General features: G+C 33.8%; 1 protein-coding gene and 1 pseudogene across 3 annotated transcripts in view; one reads left to right on the top strand and one right to left on the bottom strand.

The window, feature by feature from the left end:
- Positions 1 to 58: 58 nt before the first annotated feature.
- The window catches only part of LOC125677735 (PC3-like endoprotease variant B), a 25645-nt gene continuing 12195 nt past the window's right edge, over positions 59 to 13508 (top strand). Inside the window, exons 1-3 of one of the 3 annotated variants that reach the window (XM_048915898.2) lie at positions 59 to 118; positions 10585 to 10701; positions 11803 to 11977. In XM_048915898.2, coding sequence (XP_048771855.2) covers positions 11804 to 11977 — 174 coding nt within the window. In that variant the 5' untranslated portion in view covers positions 59 to 118; positions 10585 to 10701; position 11803. Of the gene's footprint in view, positions 123 to 10584; positions 10702 to 10973; positions 11256 to 11802; positions 11978 to 13508 lie in introns of those variants that run through there. The other 2 variants (XM_048915899.2, XM_048915897.2) reach the window with 2 other exon arrangements.
- LOC125677736 (uncharacterized) lies at positions 6509 to 10455 on the bottom strand (annotated as a pseudogene).

Genomic DNA, 13508 nt, shown 5'->3' with positions numbered 1-13508 from the left:
ACTGCAGTTCAGCTGAACGTACTAAATTTTTACAACACGTGGCAAAATTCATCGGGCTCGGGATACCAAATGTGTAAACAAAACAAAACTTGAGTCAACCTCGGACAGTACGATCACTGTGGGTATATCTACTTTGTTTCTTTGTTATTTTCAGCTCATTTGATATAATTTATACTTTATATACACTACAATAGGACTAAGCAGACTGTAAGCTACCATGCCCATTGCTAATATATCTGCTGTGGTTGCTTGGCTGCATCACAAGGATTTGCCTTCTTTGGTGATCATATTTAATTTAGTTCACTAAATATAAGAAAAGGCTAATGTATTTTATAACAGGTTCCTATGGTTACATTATCTAGTAATTTGGCATTATCCTGTTATTCGCTCCGCGGAGCGAATAATATTTGACGTTGTTGACGTTACGCCAAAACCGTCAATGGAGGAAAAATAGCAACTGAAACAAAAAGCAAACCTTGAGTACCATCCATTTTGAGAAGAAGGTCAAGTGTTAAAAATAGGTGAATGTGCAACTAAATAGAGAGAATATACCTTCGTAATAAACATGAAAATCTGAAGTTTTATTTTATTTGTAACGTTTGTATTCGTAGTGTATTTTAAAGATAACATTTATTCAGAAATCTATGAATGATATTTTGAAAGATCATCCTTATATATATATATACTTCTGTTATTCGCAACGGTGCGAATAACAGGAGTATATACAGACGAAGTTTCCAATTTCAAGCTAAAACGCTCTAAAAAGGGAAGAATCTCCAGTGAATTTCATTGAATATGACATTTAATGAATGAATATAGTGCTAAAATTATTCGCACCGGTGCGAATAACAGGAGTATATATATACAGACGAAGTTTCCATTTCAAGTTAAAACGCTCTAAAAAGGGAAGAAATTCCCGGGAAAGGGGTTTCTTTGGGGGAGACGATATAAAAAATGGGGCTTGGAATTTTTGGGGGTGAATTTCAATGAATATGACATTTAATGAATGAATAGTGCTAAAATTATTCGCACCGGTGCGAATAACAGGAGTATATATATATACAGACGAAGTTTCCATTTCAGGCTAAAACGCTCTAAAAAGGGAAGAATTCCCGGGAAAAGGGTTTCTTTAGGGGAGACTATATAAAAAATGGGGCTTGGAATTTTTGGGGGTGAATTTCAATGAATATGACATTTAATGAATGAATAGTGCTAAAATTATTCGCACCGGTGCGAATAACAGGAGTATATACAGACGAAGTTTCCAATTTCAGGCTAAAACGCTCTAAAAAGGGAAGAATTCCCGGTGAATTTCATTGAATATGACATTTAATGAATGAATATAGTGCTAAAATTATTCGCACCGGTGCGAATAACAGGAGTATATATATACAGACGAAGTTTCCATTTCAGGCTAAAACGCTCTAAAAAGGGAAGAATTCCCGGGAAAGGGGTTTCTTTAGGGGAGACTATATAAAAAATGGGGCTTGGAATTTTTGGGGGTGAATTTCAATGAATATGGCATTTAATGAATGAATAGTGCGAAAATTATTCGCAACGGTGCGAATAACAGGAGTATATACAGACGAAGTTTCCAATTTCAAGCTAAAACGCTCTAAAAAGGGAAGAATTCCCGGTGAATTTCATTGAATATGACATTTAATGAATGAATATAGTGCTAAAATTATTCGCACCGGTGCGAATAACAGGAGTATATATATACAGACGAAGTTTCCATTTCAGGCTAAAAAGGGAAGAATTCCCGGGAAAGGGGTTTCTTTAGGGGAGACTATATAAAAAATGGGGCTTGGAATTTTTGGGGGTGAATTTCAATGAATATGACATTTAATGAATGAATAGTGCGAAAATTATTCGCACCGGTGCGAATAACAGGAGTATATACAGACGAAGCTTCCAATTTCAACCTAAAACGCTCTTAAAAGGGAAGAATTCCCGGTGAATTTCATTGAATATGACATTTAATGAATGAATATAGTGCTAAAATTATTCGCACCGGTGCGAATAACAGGAGTATATACAGACGAGGTTTCCAATTTCAAGCTAAAACGCTCTAAAAAGGGAAGAAATTCCCGGGATAGGGGTTTCTTTGGGGGAGACCATATAAAAAATTTTGGAATTTTTGGGGGGTTAATATCAATGAATATGACATTTAATGAATGAATATAGTGCCATGATTATTCGCACCGGTGCGACTAATAGTAGTATATATACAGACGAGGTTTCATTTCCCAAGTAAACTAATGACACAGTACATTTACTTACAACATACATTTTTATTATGAAAGTGAAAAGGAAACAGTAGCATACAAACTGCAATTATTGGTAAAAAATACACTCACAATGAAAGATTTTACGATTTTTAAAAACATTTATTTACATAATAAATGTTTTAAAACAAAATCCTGAAAAGTGAAAATAATTTAAACATTTACTCGGCCATCTCTACTTATTTTGCAAAGGTTTTAAATTAAATATTAAAAAATTAATGACTTTATTTCTTAAACTGTTTGATCCACCGCTCTTGAAAGTAAGATTTCCAATATACAGGACTTGAACTTTGCATGGTTTTTCCCTTTCTCACGCAATCTGAAAACGCCTGTACCTCACTTGAATAGAAAGCAATTGTTGAATGCAAACAATGAGAAAAACTGAACACTACTCATGCAATTGTTTGTAAAGGAAGGTTATTGTTAGTCGAAACTTAGAAACGGAATAAATGTGTATTTCAATACAGTAATACAAGAAAAAGGATATTATTGAACTAAGAAAGTTTTTTTAACCCGTATTAACAAAACAAAGACGAAATTTAATGCAAGCGACAAGTACATAAGCATTCAAAATGAATGATTTTAAAAAAATGAAACAAATTATTAGACGATTTATTCCGTAACATTACTAAAGATTAATTTGGATAGCTATCATTAATTTTGTATTCTGAATTTTTTGTAAGTAACGGAATAAACGCTATACTCAAACTTTTCAAATATTATAAAAATTGAAATACATTATGATAAGGTTTATTCCGTAATATTATTTTAGATATTTAGCAGTTTAGTTGGCCTGTTAGCATTAATTTTCTTTCCTGACGGGTGGGGGGGGGGGGGTGTATTCACGGAATAAACGCTATACGGTTTATTCCGTGACATTATTTGGAGATTAAATTGGGCAGATATGAATTTTCTATTTAATTTTTTTTTGTAAATCACAGGGAAAAGTTATTGGGATTTAGAAGAAAAAAACGAATTAAAGATCATTTCTTTTGATAAAACTTTAAAAATGCACAAATTTAGTACGAAAACAAATTAAGAAATAACGTCAACAACGTCAAATATTATTCGCTCCACGGAGCGAATAACAGGATAATGCCAGTAATTTGCGGTAGTGTCTGAGAAAATCATTGTGACATTGAATTTTGCGATATACGCCATTTAATTCATCTGGCGGCCCCCATTTAATTTATCTGGTGGCTGCCATATAAATTAACTAGCAGCCACCACTTAAGGCTGCTGCCACTTCAACTGGCGACCGCCACTTACTATTCGGCCGCCATTTACTATCTGGTAGCCACCATGTAAATTAACTGGCAGTCGCCACTTATTTAATCTGGTGACCGCCATTTAAGTTATATGGCGGCCACCACTTGATTTATAAAACTGAAGCAATGAATAATAAGTGGTGGCCGCAAGTTAATTTTTGTGGCAGCTGGCAGACTTAAATTAAGTGGGGCCACCACATAAATGAATGGGGGCCGCTAGATAAATTAGCTGGCACCTATCGACTTCCATAGCAGTATAGCCCTATATCGCAAATGATTTGATTTTGATAAAGTTTTATGAGGTTGCCTAGGTATTGGTTGTCTTGCATTAGCAATTGAACATTTTAACTTCTTGATAACTACTATTCCAATTCTTTCAAAATATAATATGGTATGAAGCATCTTTTGGACAAGGTGGACATAAATTGTAAATTTCAGGACTCCTGCTCCCCCCCCCCCCCCCACCACCACCACCCGGGGCCTTAGGGGCGGGGTAAAAACTGACCAATTTTAATAAAATTTTCTTTATAACCACACATGTGTAAGAAAAACTAAATGCATAGTGATGAAGAGCAGGAAGGTCACTACCAAAGTTGTAACTTTCATGATCCACTGGGTAAGGGTTCTGACCCCAGGACAGGGTCAAACTTGGTATATAGTCAGGGCTGTCACTGTCCTTTTTGGTACAGGGTCCGGGTCCCATTAGATTTGGAAAATTATCAACATTTTGGGTCAAATTGGGAAATTTTACTCTCATACAATGATTTTAAAAAACTACTAAAAACATAAATTGATTGTTCTAAGGTAAAGACAAACATAACACTTACAGAGTAAGTTCAATTAGGTTTTATTTTTCAATTGATCACCTGGCTGCCAATCTATAAAGAGACTATTAAGAGCTCTCTTGCACAAGTTTTTGGGCCTTGTCGAAAATGCGCGAGAATTAAGTTATAAGTAAAAACAAAACTAACACGATTTGATTTTTTTTGATACACACAATGTAACAGTTTGTGATATTGGGAATTTCTAGATAAGTAAATTGGGAATTTGGGGGGAGGGGGGGGGGGGTGTCCCAATTGGGAGCAGACCCAGTTCAAGGAGATTGATGGCCCTGATTTTATGTGTTTATGTGAAAAACATCTTCTTTAGTGCTATGATAATAAATTGAAGTTAAATGAATTATTTGGAAAGAGCAGGTAGTCCTTTACCAAAATTGTAAATTTGATGATCTCAAGGGTAGGGGTTTTGGTATCAGGGTGAGGCCAAAATGGTCAGTTATTAAATGACTGTGTGAACAATTGAACATTTTTAACTTTTTGATAACTGCTATTCCAATTCTTCTCAAATTTTTGGTATGAAAAATCTTTGGAACAAGAGGGACATAAATTGTAAATTTCAGGACTCCTGCACCCCTGGGGTCTTAAAGGCAGGGCAAAAACTGTCAAAATTTAATTAACCAAATTTCAAAAATCTTCTCTAGAACTACACATGTAAGAAAAACTAAATTCATAGTGATGTAGAGCAGGAAGGCCTCTGCCAAAATTGGTTTCATAATCCCCAGGGTAAAAGTTCTGACCCCAGGGCATGGCCAAACTTGGTTTAAATTGTTTTAATATGTGTAAAACACTTAAGGTAGCTCATGATTACACTAAAATTTTATTTAATGTCTCGTTAAAATACCTCTTGTGAAGTATGATTTCACCATCGAAAGAGTGATACAAGCTCTCAATTATTTTATATGAATTTTTTCAATTGATATTTTTCCCAGAATGATAAAAAAGGTGTTTTGCTGGCAAATAAGAGATTCTCGAGTCCAAATTTTGCTGTGATTTGGTGTATTTTTTATGATATGAATATCTAATAAAACATGTCTGAAAGATTCAGATATGAACGTTCTAATTTTTTTAGAAAAAAATATTTATGAAAATTGAAAACGTTATTTGTTAATATTTTTCAAAACACGGATAAAATTTTCAAAAAGCATGTCAGTTAGAAAAGAGATATATCGAAGAAATATATTATAAAGAGAAATTGAAATGAAATGACCAAATTTTAGATATAATTACTGTATTCAAACTAGAGAAAAAAGTAGCGATCCCGATCAAAATTGATAGAAATTACTAAAATAATCCTATTGTTGCTAATTTTATGCACTGTTCATCAAGAAATTAGTTTCCTTTATAAATTCGTTTAATCTGTAAACCGGCCATTTTACATCAAGGGAATGTAGTTTTCTGATTACAATGTTCTCTATTACTACTTTTTTTATAATTCCGATCGGGCTTGATTCAAATAAGAAAATTCGTACTATTACTTCTTAATTTTGACCATTTCATTTCAATTTCTTTTTAAAATATATTTCTCTGATATATATCTTTTTTCTAATTGACATGTTTTTTGAAGATTTTATCTGTAGATTTAAAAAATATTAGCAAATAACATTTTCAATTTTCATAGATATTTTTATATATTAAAAAATTCGAACGTCTATCTGAGTCGTTTAGGCATGTTTTCTTAGATATTCATATTATGCATCAAATCACAGTGAAATTTGGACTCTAGAGTATCTTATTTGCAAACAAAGTACCTTTCTTATCATTCAGAGATAAATCGCAAAAAAAAATCATATAAAATAATTGAGAGCTTGTATCACTCTTTCGATAGTGAAATCTTACTTCATCAAAGGTGTTTTAATGAGTCATTGAATTTAGTGTAATGAGCTACCCTAAAAACATCTTTAGTGCTATTGAGTGTACGCATGGGCTTCTCGGAGAAAATTGATTGGCGTGGATCAAACCACAAATTCTGTGCCAAATGTATTTTGCAACAAATCGCTGGTGAGCTAAAATTAATTTGCATTTGTGCCAAAATACGATAGCGCTATAAATTTTCTCGTTTTAAAAAATATTGTAAATGGTATCTCTGCTTCCGAAGATAGGAGTGAAAAGAAAATTTAAAAATTTTTGAAATGTTTTAATTTCCATTAGAACCACATTTAATCAATTGTATAACATTGGCAACTCCAAAACAAAAAAAACAAAAAAAGACTGGGTAACAAAATACCATAACAAAACATAGATACTCTGTTGCATTTTGATGAAATTTTATTTGAATGTACACTCACTGTAAATTACATTCATGAGTGAGCAACATATCAACAAAATACTAATAATAAAACATTGTTTAAATATATCAAAATCCTGCAGTATGTGCTTTGAAAATATTCAGTCACATCAGACATCAAGCAAAATGCTATCAAAAGGTATATTTACCAAATTATAATCAAAACATGAAGAACAAAACGCTCTCCAGAACTTATAGCAAAACATGATCAAACAACAAGAATGAAGATTCTTTGAATAGGCTTTTGAAATTCATACATTAAAAAAAATATTAGAAACAGAATTCAATGTATAAATACAGTAATATATATATATATATATATATATACAATAATGTATATATAAAGCACGGAAATAGCACTGAACTCTTAAGTGCATGAACATTTTAAACTGCCCTAAGTGAAGAAATGTTTAATATAATTAGCACAGAAAGGACCAACAGACACATGTTTATGTGAAAATCAATATCTTTGGATTGATCGATTGTATATTGTTTAACCCTCTCGAGTTAATTTCACTCATATGCATGGAGACATTGATATGTTTGGAGTTCTGTTATTTTTCTCTGTGTAGACATGTATCGCTATTTTAGTCTATCAGATTTCAAACATATACATGATTAAAATGAAAATTTCAAAGATTAGATGAATTTAAAAATGCATGTTCACTGTGTGAATGCTTAAGTATAAGTGCATCTATTTGATTTGATAAATTGACCAACAAATATGACTTCTTCATACAAAAGTAATGCAAACAACACTCTGTGACAGTTTATCAAACAAAATACTACATTTCACACAAAGTAAGTACTGAAGCGTTTTATGAAGGGGAGGTATGTTTTAGTCCACACAACTGTTCCTCCTAGCTACTGTGTGATGACCTAGTCCGAGTGTGCCCATGGGAGTGTTAGTCCCTTCTAGGACAGCGACCTAGTTGTAATGTGTAGTATAATAAAAATAAACCCCCAAAACAAAACGTGAACTGACCTGCATGTAACGACCACACATATGTATATATGCATGCAAAACTCCACATATCAATACGTCCAATAAATATGAGAAGAACCCATCTTTAATTCACTGATAATTTATTTCACAATTATTCATTAATTAAAGGAGCATTAACTATTTAAAGTTACAACATTGTACTTATCTGAGTTCATGTATCCTCATTAGTGTAGCACTTTGTATTTTATGGAGTGGATATTGTCCGAGTGATTGTTGGTAGGAGTATAGAGCAGCCTGGGGGTTCCCCGAGATCTGTTGACAGATACCCAGGATCTGCCATGATATGTCTCTTAAGGGCACATCTACATACACCCCCTGATCATGGTAAAGGAGGACCTGTAGATCACCAAGAGCTGTTTGTGCTCTCATTGTGTCAATATGTCTGTAACACAAGAACTCTAGCATATATAACACAACTAGGGGTGGGATATTCAGTACAGGGACATGGTTCTCTAATGAAACCATCTGCTCTGTCATTAATTCATTGATATAAATGATTCTGTTCTCTAATCTGACATCCCATGCTACATCATGTCTTAACTTTGTAGACCAGGACCGTCCCCCTACAGCCTCGGTATACCTCTCTGTGTCTACTGTCCTGCCATACATCACATATGGCTGAGCTAAGTTGACCTTTGTCATCTCTATCACAGACAAGGCTTCTGTGTATCTGAGTGTCTTGTAATAATACATTGCAAGGTACAACCTGTGAGAAATACACCCAAACTTGGCTGTGAGTTTCAACATGTGACAGGACATTCTGTCAGCAATATACATCAGCTTGTATTCCATGGTGTTGATGTACATGTTTTGTAATGTAAAAGCAGCACTCTGAAGGAAGGAGGTTGTAAGTACCTGTAACATGGGAACTTGATACTGTGTCAGGGGTGAGACTGTCAACTGTTCTACTATGTTTAGGTACTTCATAATGAGGTAGAAGTCTGATGAGGGCATTGAACTCTTTTCATATATCTCTCTAAACATTTCTTTATCAAACTCGATCTCAGATACCAGAGTGTGTTCATCTGTGCAAATACTGAGTCTGGGGTTATAAAGGACATTTACAATATAGGTCCTGAGGGAGGGACTGTGTAGCAGGGATGCTAAACCTATTTTATAAAAACCTAACAGTCTAACAAATAATCTGTTTTGTGCTTCACCATGGATATTACTGAGAAACATGTTGTTTTCTGGAATGAAAAAGTTAGGACAAACTCCCTCATACACCCATTTAAGAATGAGTTTAAAGCAGTACCAGAAACATTTCAGGAGATTCTGTGGACACCAGTTAGGTATTGTGTTTTGTTGAATCATCCAAAAAACTGCTGTCTTCATGTGATAGGAACACAGTAATTTCTCATTGTCACCTACTCCATTGTTAATTACTTCTTTTAAGAACAATTTCAGCAAACCGTAAGTTAAGAATTGACAGTGATTCATTGAGTACACAAGTTTTTGTTCTGCCAGAGAAAACGAAATTCTCCATTCATTGCTTTCATGATTTCCTAATTTGTGTCCTATTGCTACAAAGTGACATCCACTTCTGACTATATCCCGAACAACCTGTGGCTGGGGCCATGTGTGACATCTGTCTATCCATGACTAGGCAGATGGAGGCCAAAAGTCGCACACAAAACAGATAGCAATGTCATATTCTAATGATTCTTCGAAAACTCCACTGCCACATGGACCATGTACTGTAGAGTTAGGGAATACAGCAGAACATGTGATTTCTCTGTATTTAGAACTAGATATATAATGTCCACCATTCATTGGGACTAATGCTGAGATAACTCTGTTGTCTGCTCTTGGTGTCAGTAATTGCAGTAAAGTAAATCCGGGTGGACTTTCAGAAGAGACAGAGAGAATCAGGGCTTGTCTGTGTATATTGTAAAACTGGGTCTGAGATAAGTCCCAGATCACTGGGTGGTTGTTAAACCAATACATGTAATCCCTATCAGATCCCTTCATTCTGAACCCTTCTCTGTAACTTCCACTCCACATACTCATGTTCTGGTTCCTTGTTCTTGCTTTATTCCTCACCATCCCTACAATGTCTATCACATCTCTCCTCATTGTCACCTGTTGTGAGGTCCCCACGTCCACTGTACAACACAGTCCCACAAACACAGACTCTGACATATGTTGTATACCTGTTTCACTGACAAAATAGAGATATACATGTAGAAACTATTATGGTGAAATAAATGATTTAATTAGAATGAGTTAATTAAAATTCATAGTTGGTTATATTTCATTTGTTACTTACATTTGGGGTGTTATACTGGGGGAAGCCATTGCTAAGTATTAATGTGGGTATTTACAGGAGTGGAATTTCCACTAAATCTACTTTCATTTTGTGCCATTCAATTCAGATAAAGAAAAAATGATTATCAAAAACGAAATGAACGCGTTCACCATTTTTGATGATGTACAATGAACTTGTGTACTTTATCCTGAAACACCTAGGTCAGATGGTTGGATGATATGTTGTTTTCTCCTTCTAGCAAGATCTCACACACACTGCATTACTATAATATCAAAATCAGTACATTACATTGATGTGATCTTGATAGTGGTATTTCATGAATGTTTTCATTTAAAAATCATAAAGATGAAAAATAAACACTACATTTGACAAGCATCAACAGATTTTATTGCAATTGGCAAACAATCACCTTGAACCTTTTTCACTGAAGCATGATCAGGTATATGTTCCAGTACCTGAGTTTACCTGTGTAAGGAAGCAAGGTACATGTGTACATGTATGTATCACTTCTGAACTGGCCAGCAGATACTGAGATATCTCGTGCTCTGAAGGCAAGCAGATTTCAAAATTAACCTAATTTGTACTCCTGTGCATGATATGCGACTCTATATTTAGTATTATCTTTTTCAGGTGTTTAAATCGCTGGATAACTCTATGTAAACAATGTCCAAATATTTCCCATGCTGACGTTTCGACTCTGACGTAAAGGAAGCGGGGGAGAGAGGAGCCATCAAGATAATAGAAATTGTAAGTATGTGGAAGGGTATTTAAAGAGGCACGCTCAGGGGGACCTTAACTGTATCATTGTGAAAATCTGCAAAATCTGTTTGCAAGTAAAGTTTGATGTTGAAGAATTTTAAATAACTCTCATGTTAAAAACTTTTCATGACTTTGCATTAATTTGTCTGTGATCAGTTTTTGAGTTTCCAATTTTCATACAGATTTCACTCCCCTTTGGGAACCTCTAGGTGTTTAAATCTTGTTAAGGATAATAAATGCAAAAGAAGAAAATAGATTTTGTGTATTCACAATGTGTTTCCTTTTATGAAATGAAGTGTATATCGTGATTTCGTTAGTGTGCCACGTTTAGGTTTTAACCGGAACAGTGTAACTAAATCTGAAACAGTGCGTGTTGTTTGGAAGTATTCCTGTAATATTCTGTGATAAACAGTTTCCTGTAGCAATTTTTAAAAAAATATATATTTCCTGTAGCAATTTAATATACTCAGTGCTGTACTGTACCATATGGAAAAATCAGAATATGGAATAATTGACAAAAATACCCTAACAGGATTCTTCAGGTTTGAATGCATCAAATAGATATTGTCTACTTCAGAAATATATTTACAAATGTATCAATACACATGTAATCTAGTATATTAGCACTTGCTTGATTTAAATGTCAATTATTTTGCAATTTAATGATATATTCAAAAGGTCACTCACCACAATTTGAATTTTTATTTTAAGATTTTAAAAATTATCGTTTAAATTCATCATGCTCTTGTAAATTCAAAGATATATATATATATATATATATATGTATATATCAAGATTAAGGTTCTAAGATATTGGTATCATTATAGAAAGAAAGAAAAAAAAAAGGATACATTTAAATTTACAAAGCTGCACAAATAGCTATTGTTAGTTGCATACTGGTATTTTGAAATTATCAATAAGTTTTACTTTTTCTTTAAATATTATGGAATATATACTGGGGATGGGGGTGGGGTATATGCTATTCATATGAATTATGAATATAGCTAAAAACGTATATCTATAGCTATCTATAGGCAATTTAATGTTTGTTTATGACAAATGTCTTTAATGTATAACTTTTTGTGACAGGATGTGGAGTCGAGTTATGTGGACCCTTCTCCTGCTAGGACTGGCGGTTAGTTCGGCACTTCCTGTCTCAGCAGAAGATGATGGTGACTACCTCAACCTGTTTCTGGTGAAGGTCAATAAGAGGTCAGCCATTCATGAGCTGGCTGCAGAGCATGGCTTCACCATCGCTGACGAGGTTTGTGACTGTACAATGAAATATTTCATATGTACCTGGTTGTAAGGGGAAAAAAATTGTTGTGTATGTGATTGTCCTCATAAATCTTAAAAGTAAATAAGAAGTACAAATTTTAAAAAGTAGAACTTGAAAAAGTAACGTGAAGATCATTTAATATCAAATTTTTAGCTGTAAAGCTAGATTTTTTTTTTACTTTAGATAGTTAGTCTTTAGCGTTAAATCTAAATGGAGGTAAAGTAGAAAGAAACTCGAATCTAGTATTCCTTGAGGTTTCTACTCTGAATCCATCAAAAAGTTGTAATTCCTTCAGAACAAAATCATTGCGGATCTAGTGTGTATAGAATATGATTTGTGTACCTTTAGCTCCACATAATTGATACACGAGTGGTAGTTAGTGTCCAAATTAATTTACGTGTCAGTATATTGAATCTGTATGGAGATGGTGAAAGTCAAAATAGGTTATATGTAATTTTCACAGTATATAGATCAAGGTTAGAGTTACTCAGTCTGATGCTGTCAAATTTCTTGTAGACATAGTGTATAGAAAGTATAATTTTACTTTTTTGTCCTATTTGCTAAAGCATCTTTGCTTGCCAAGGGTGACACTCCAAAAGAGAAACACCATGAAGCGTCACCCTGGACTAGCGAAAATGTTGCTTAAGGGCCGGTATAGACATACATGTAAGGAACAAGTTTGACTTTTCATTTTTCACTGACAGTGGTAATTCAGTGGAGATTCTATGAACATACATGTGCATTGTACAGAGGAAAAGCTATTCTTTTCAAGTTCAAAAGGTCAAAGGTCTAGAAAAATTCAGAAATTGATGAATGTGTCTATGATATTACCATCATTTGGAATGTGGCATTTGACCATTGCTTTTCAAAATATTTGCTTAAATTTATTAATAAGGTAGACAAGAACCAGTGATCTTGAGAATTAAAGCTAACAGTTGTTTTTAATTGTAAATTGAAACTTCATTGGTGACTAATGATTGTTGTGAAGGAATATCCTTGTTTGTAAAGGGAATTACCACACATATATTTTCCCAAATTTAGATTGAAATGATAGCAATATTAATATCCTGGTTCCTTGAAAACTGAAGTGCAACTGATCAATTTCGATAGAAGTGAGATGAACAATTTGATAGAAGTGAGATTTATTGGGGGGGGGGGGGGGGGGGGGAAAGTAATAGTAATCAATGGGAATAACCTTTAGATATACATGTCCTGTAATTTTTAACTTGAAGCTATTTCATGTACATTGTATTTATAATGTACGTTAACGGTACTAGTATTGGATTGCTAATGACAGTAGACATGTTAGTAATTTACCTCTTTTGATACTGTGCGTTATCTATAACTTACAATGTAGAAGTGAGAAGTGAAGTTCATATATCATACAATATTCCCCATTGTTTTGTCTGAAATATATGTTTGTTGTATCATTATATTTCATTTCTAGATAGAGCTACTGTCAACTTGATAGCGATGATAAATAAACCCAACAAATTTAATCACAAAATGTAGATAC

The sequence above is a fragment of the Ostrea edulis genome, chromosome 3, assembly GCF_947568905.1.
Source record: "Ostrea edulis chromosome 3, xbOstEdul1.1, whole genome shotgun sequence".
Lineage (NCBI taxonomy): Eukaryota > Metazoa > Mollusca > Bivalvia > Ostreida > Ostreidae > Ostrea > Ostrea edulis.
The sequence above is the reverse complement of the archived record's forward strand: the minus strand, read 5'-3'. Positions and strand labels throughout refer to the sequence as shown.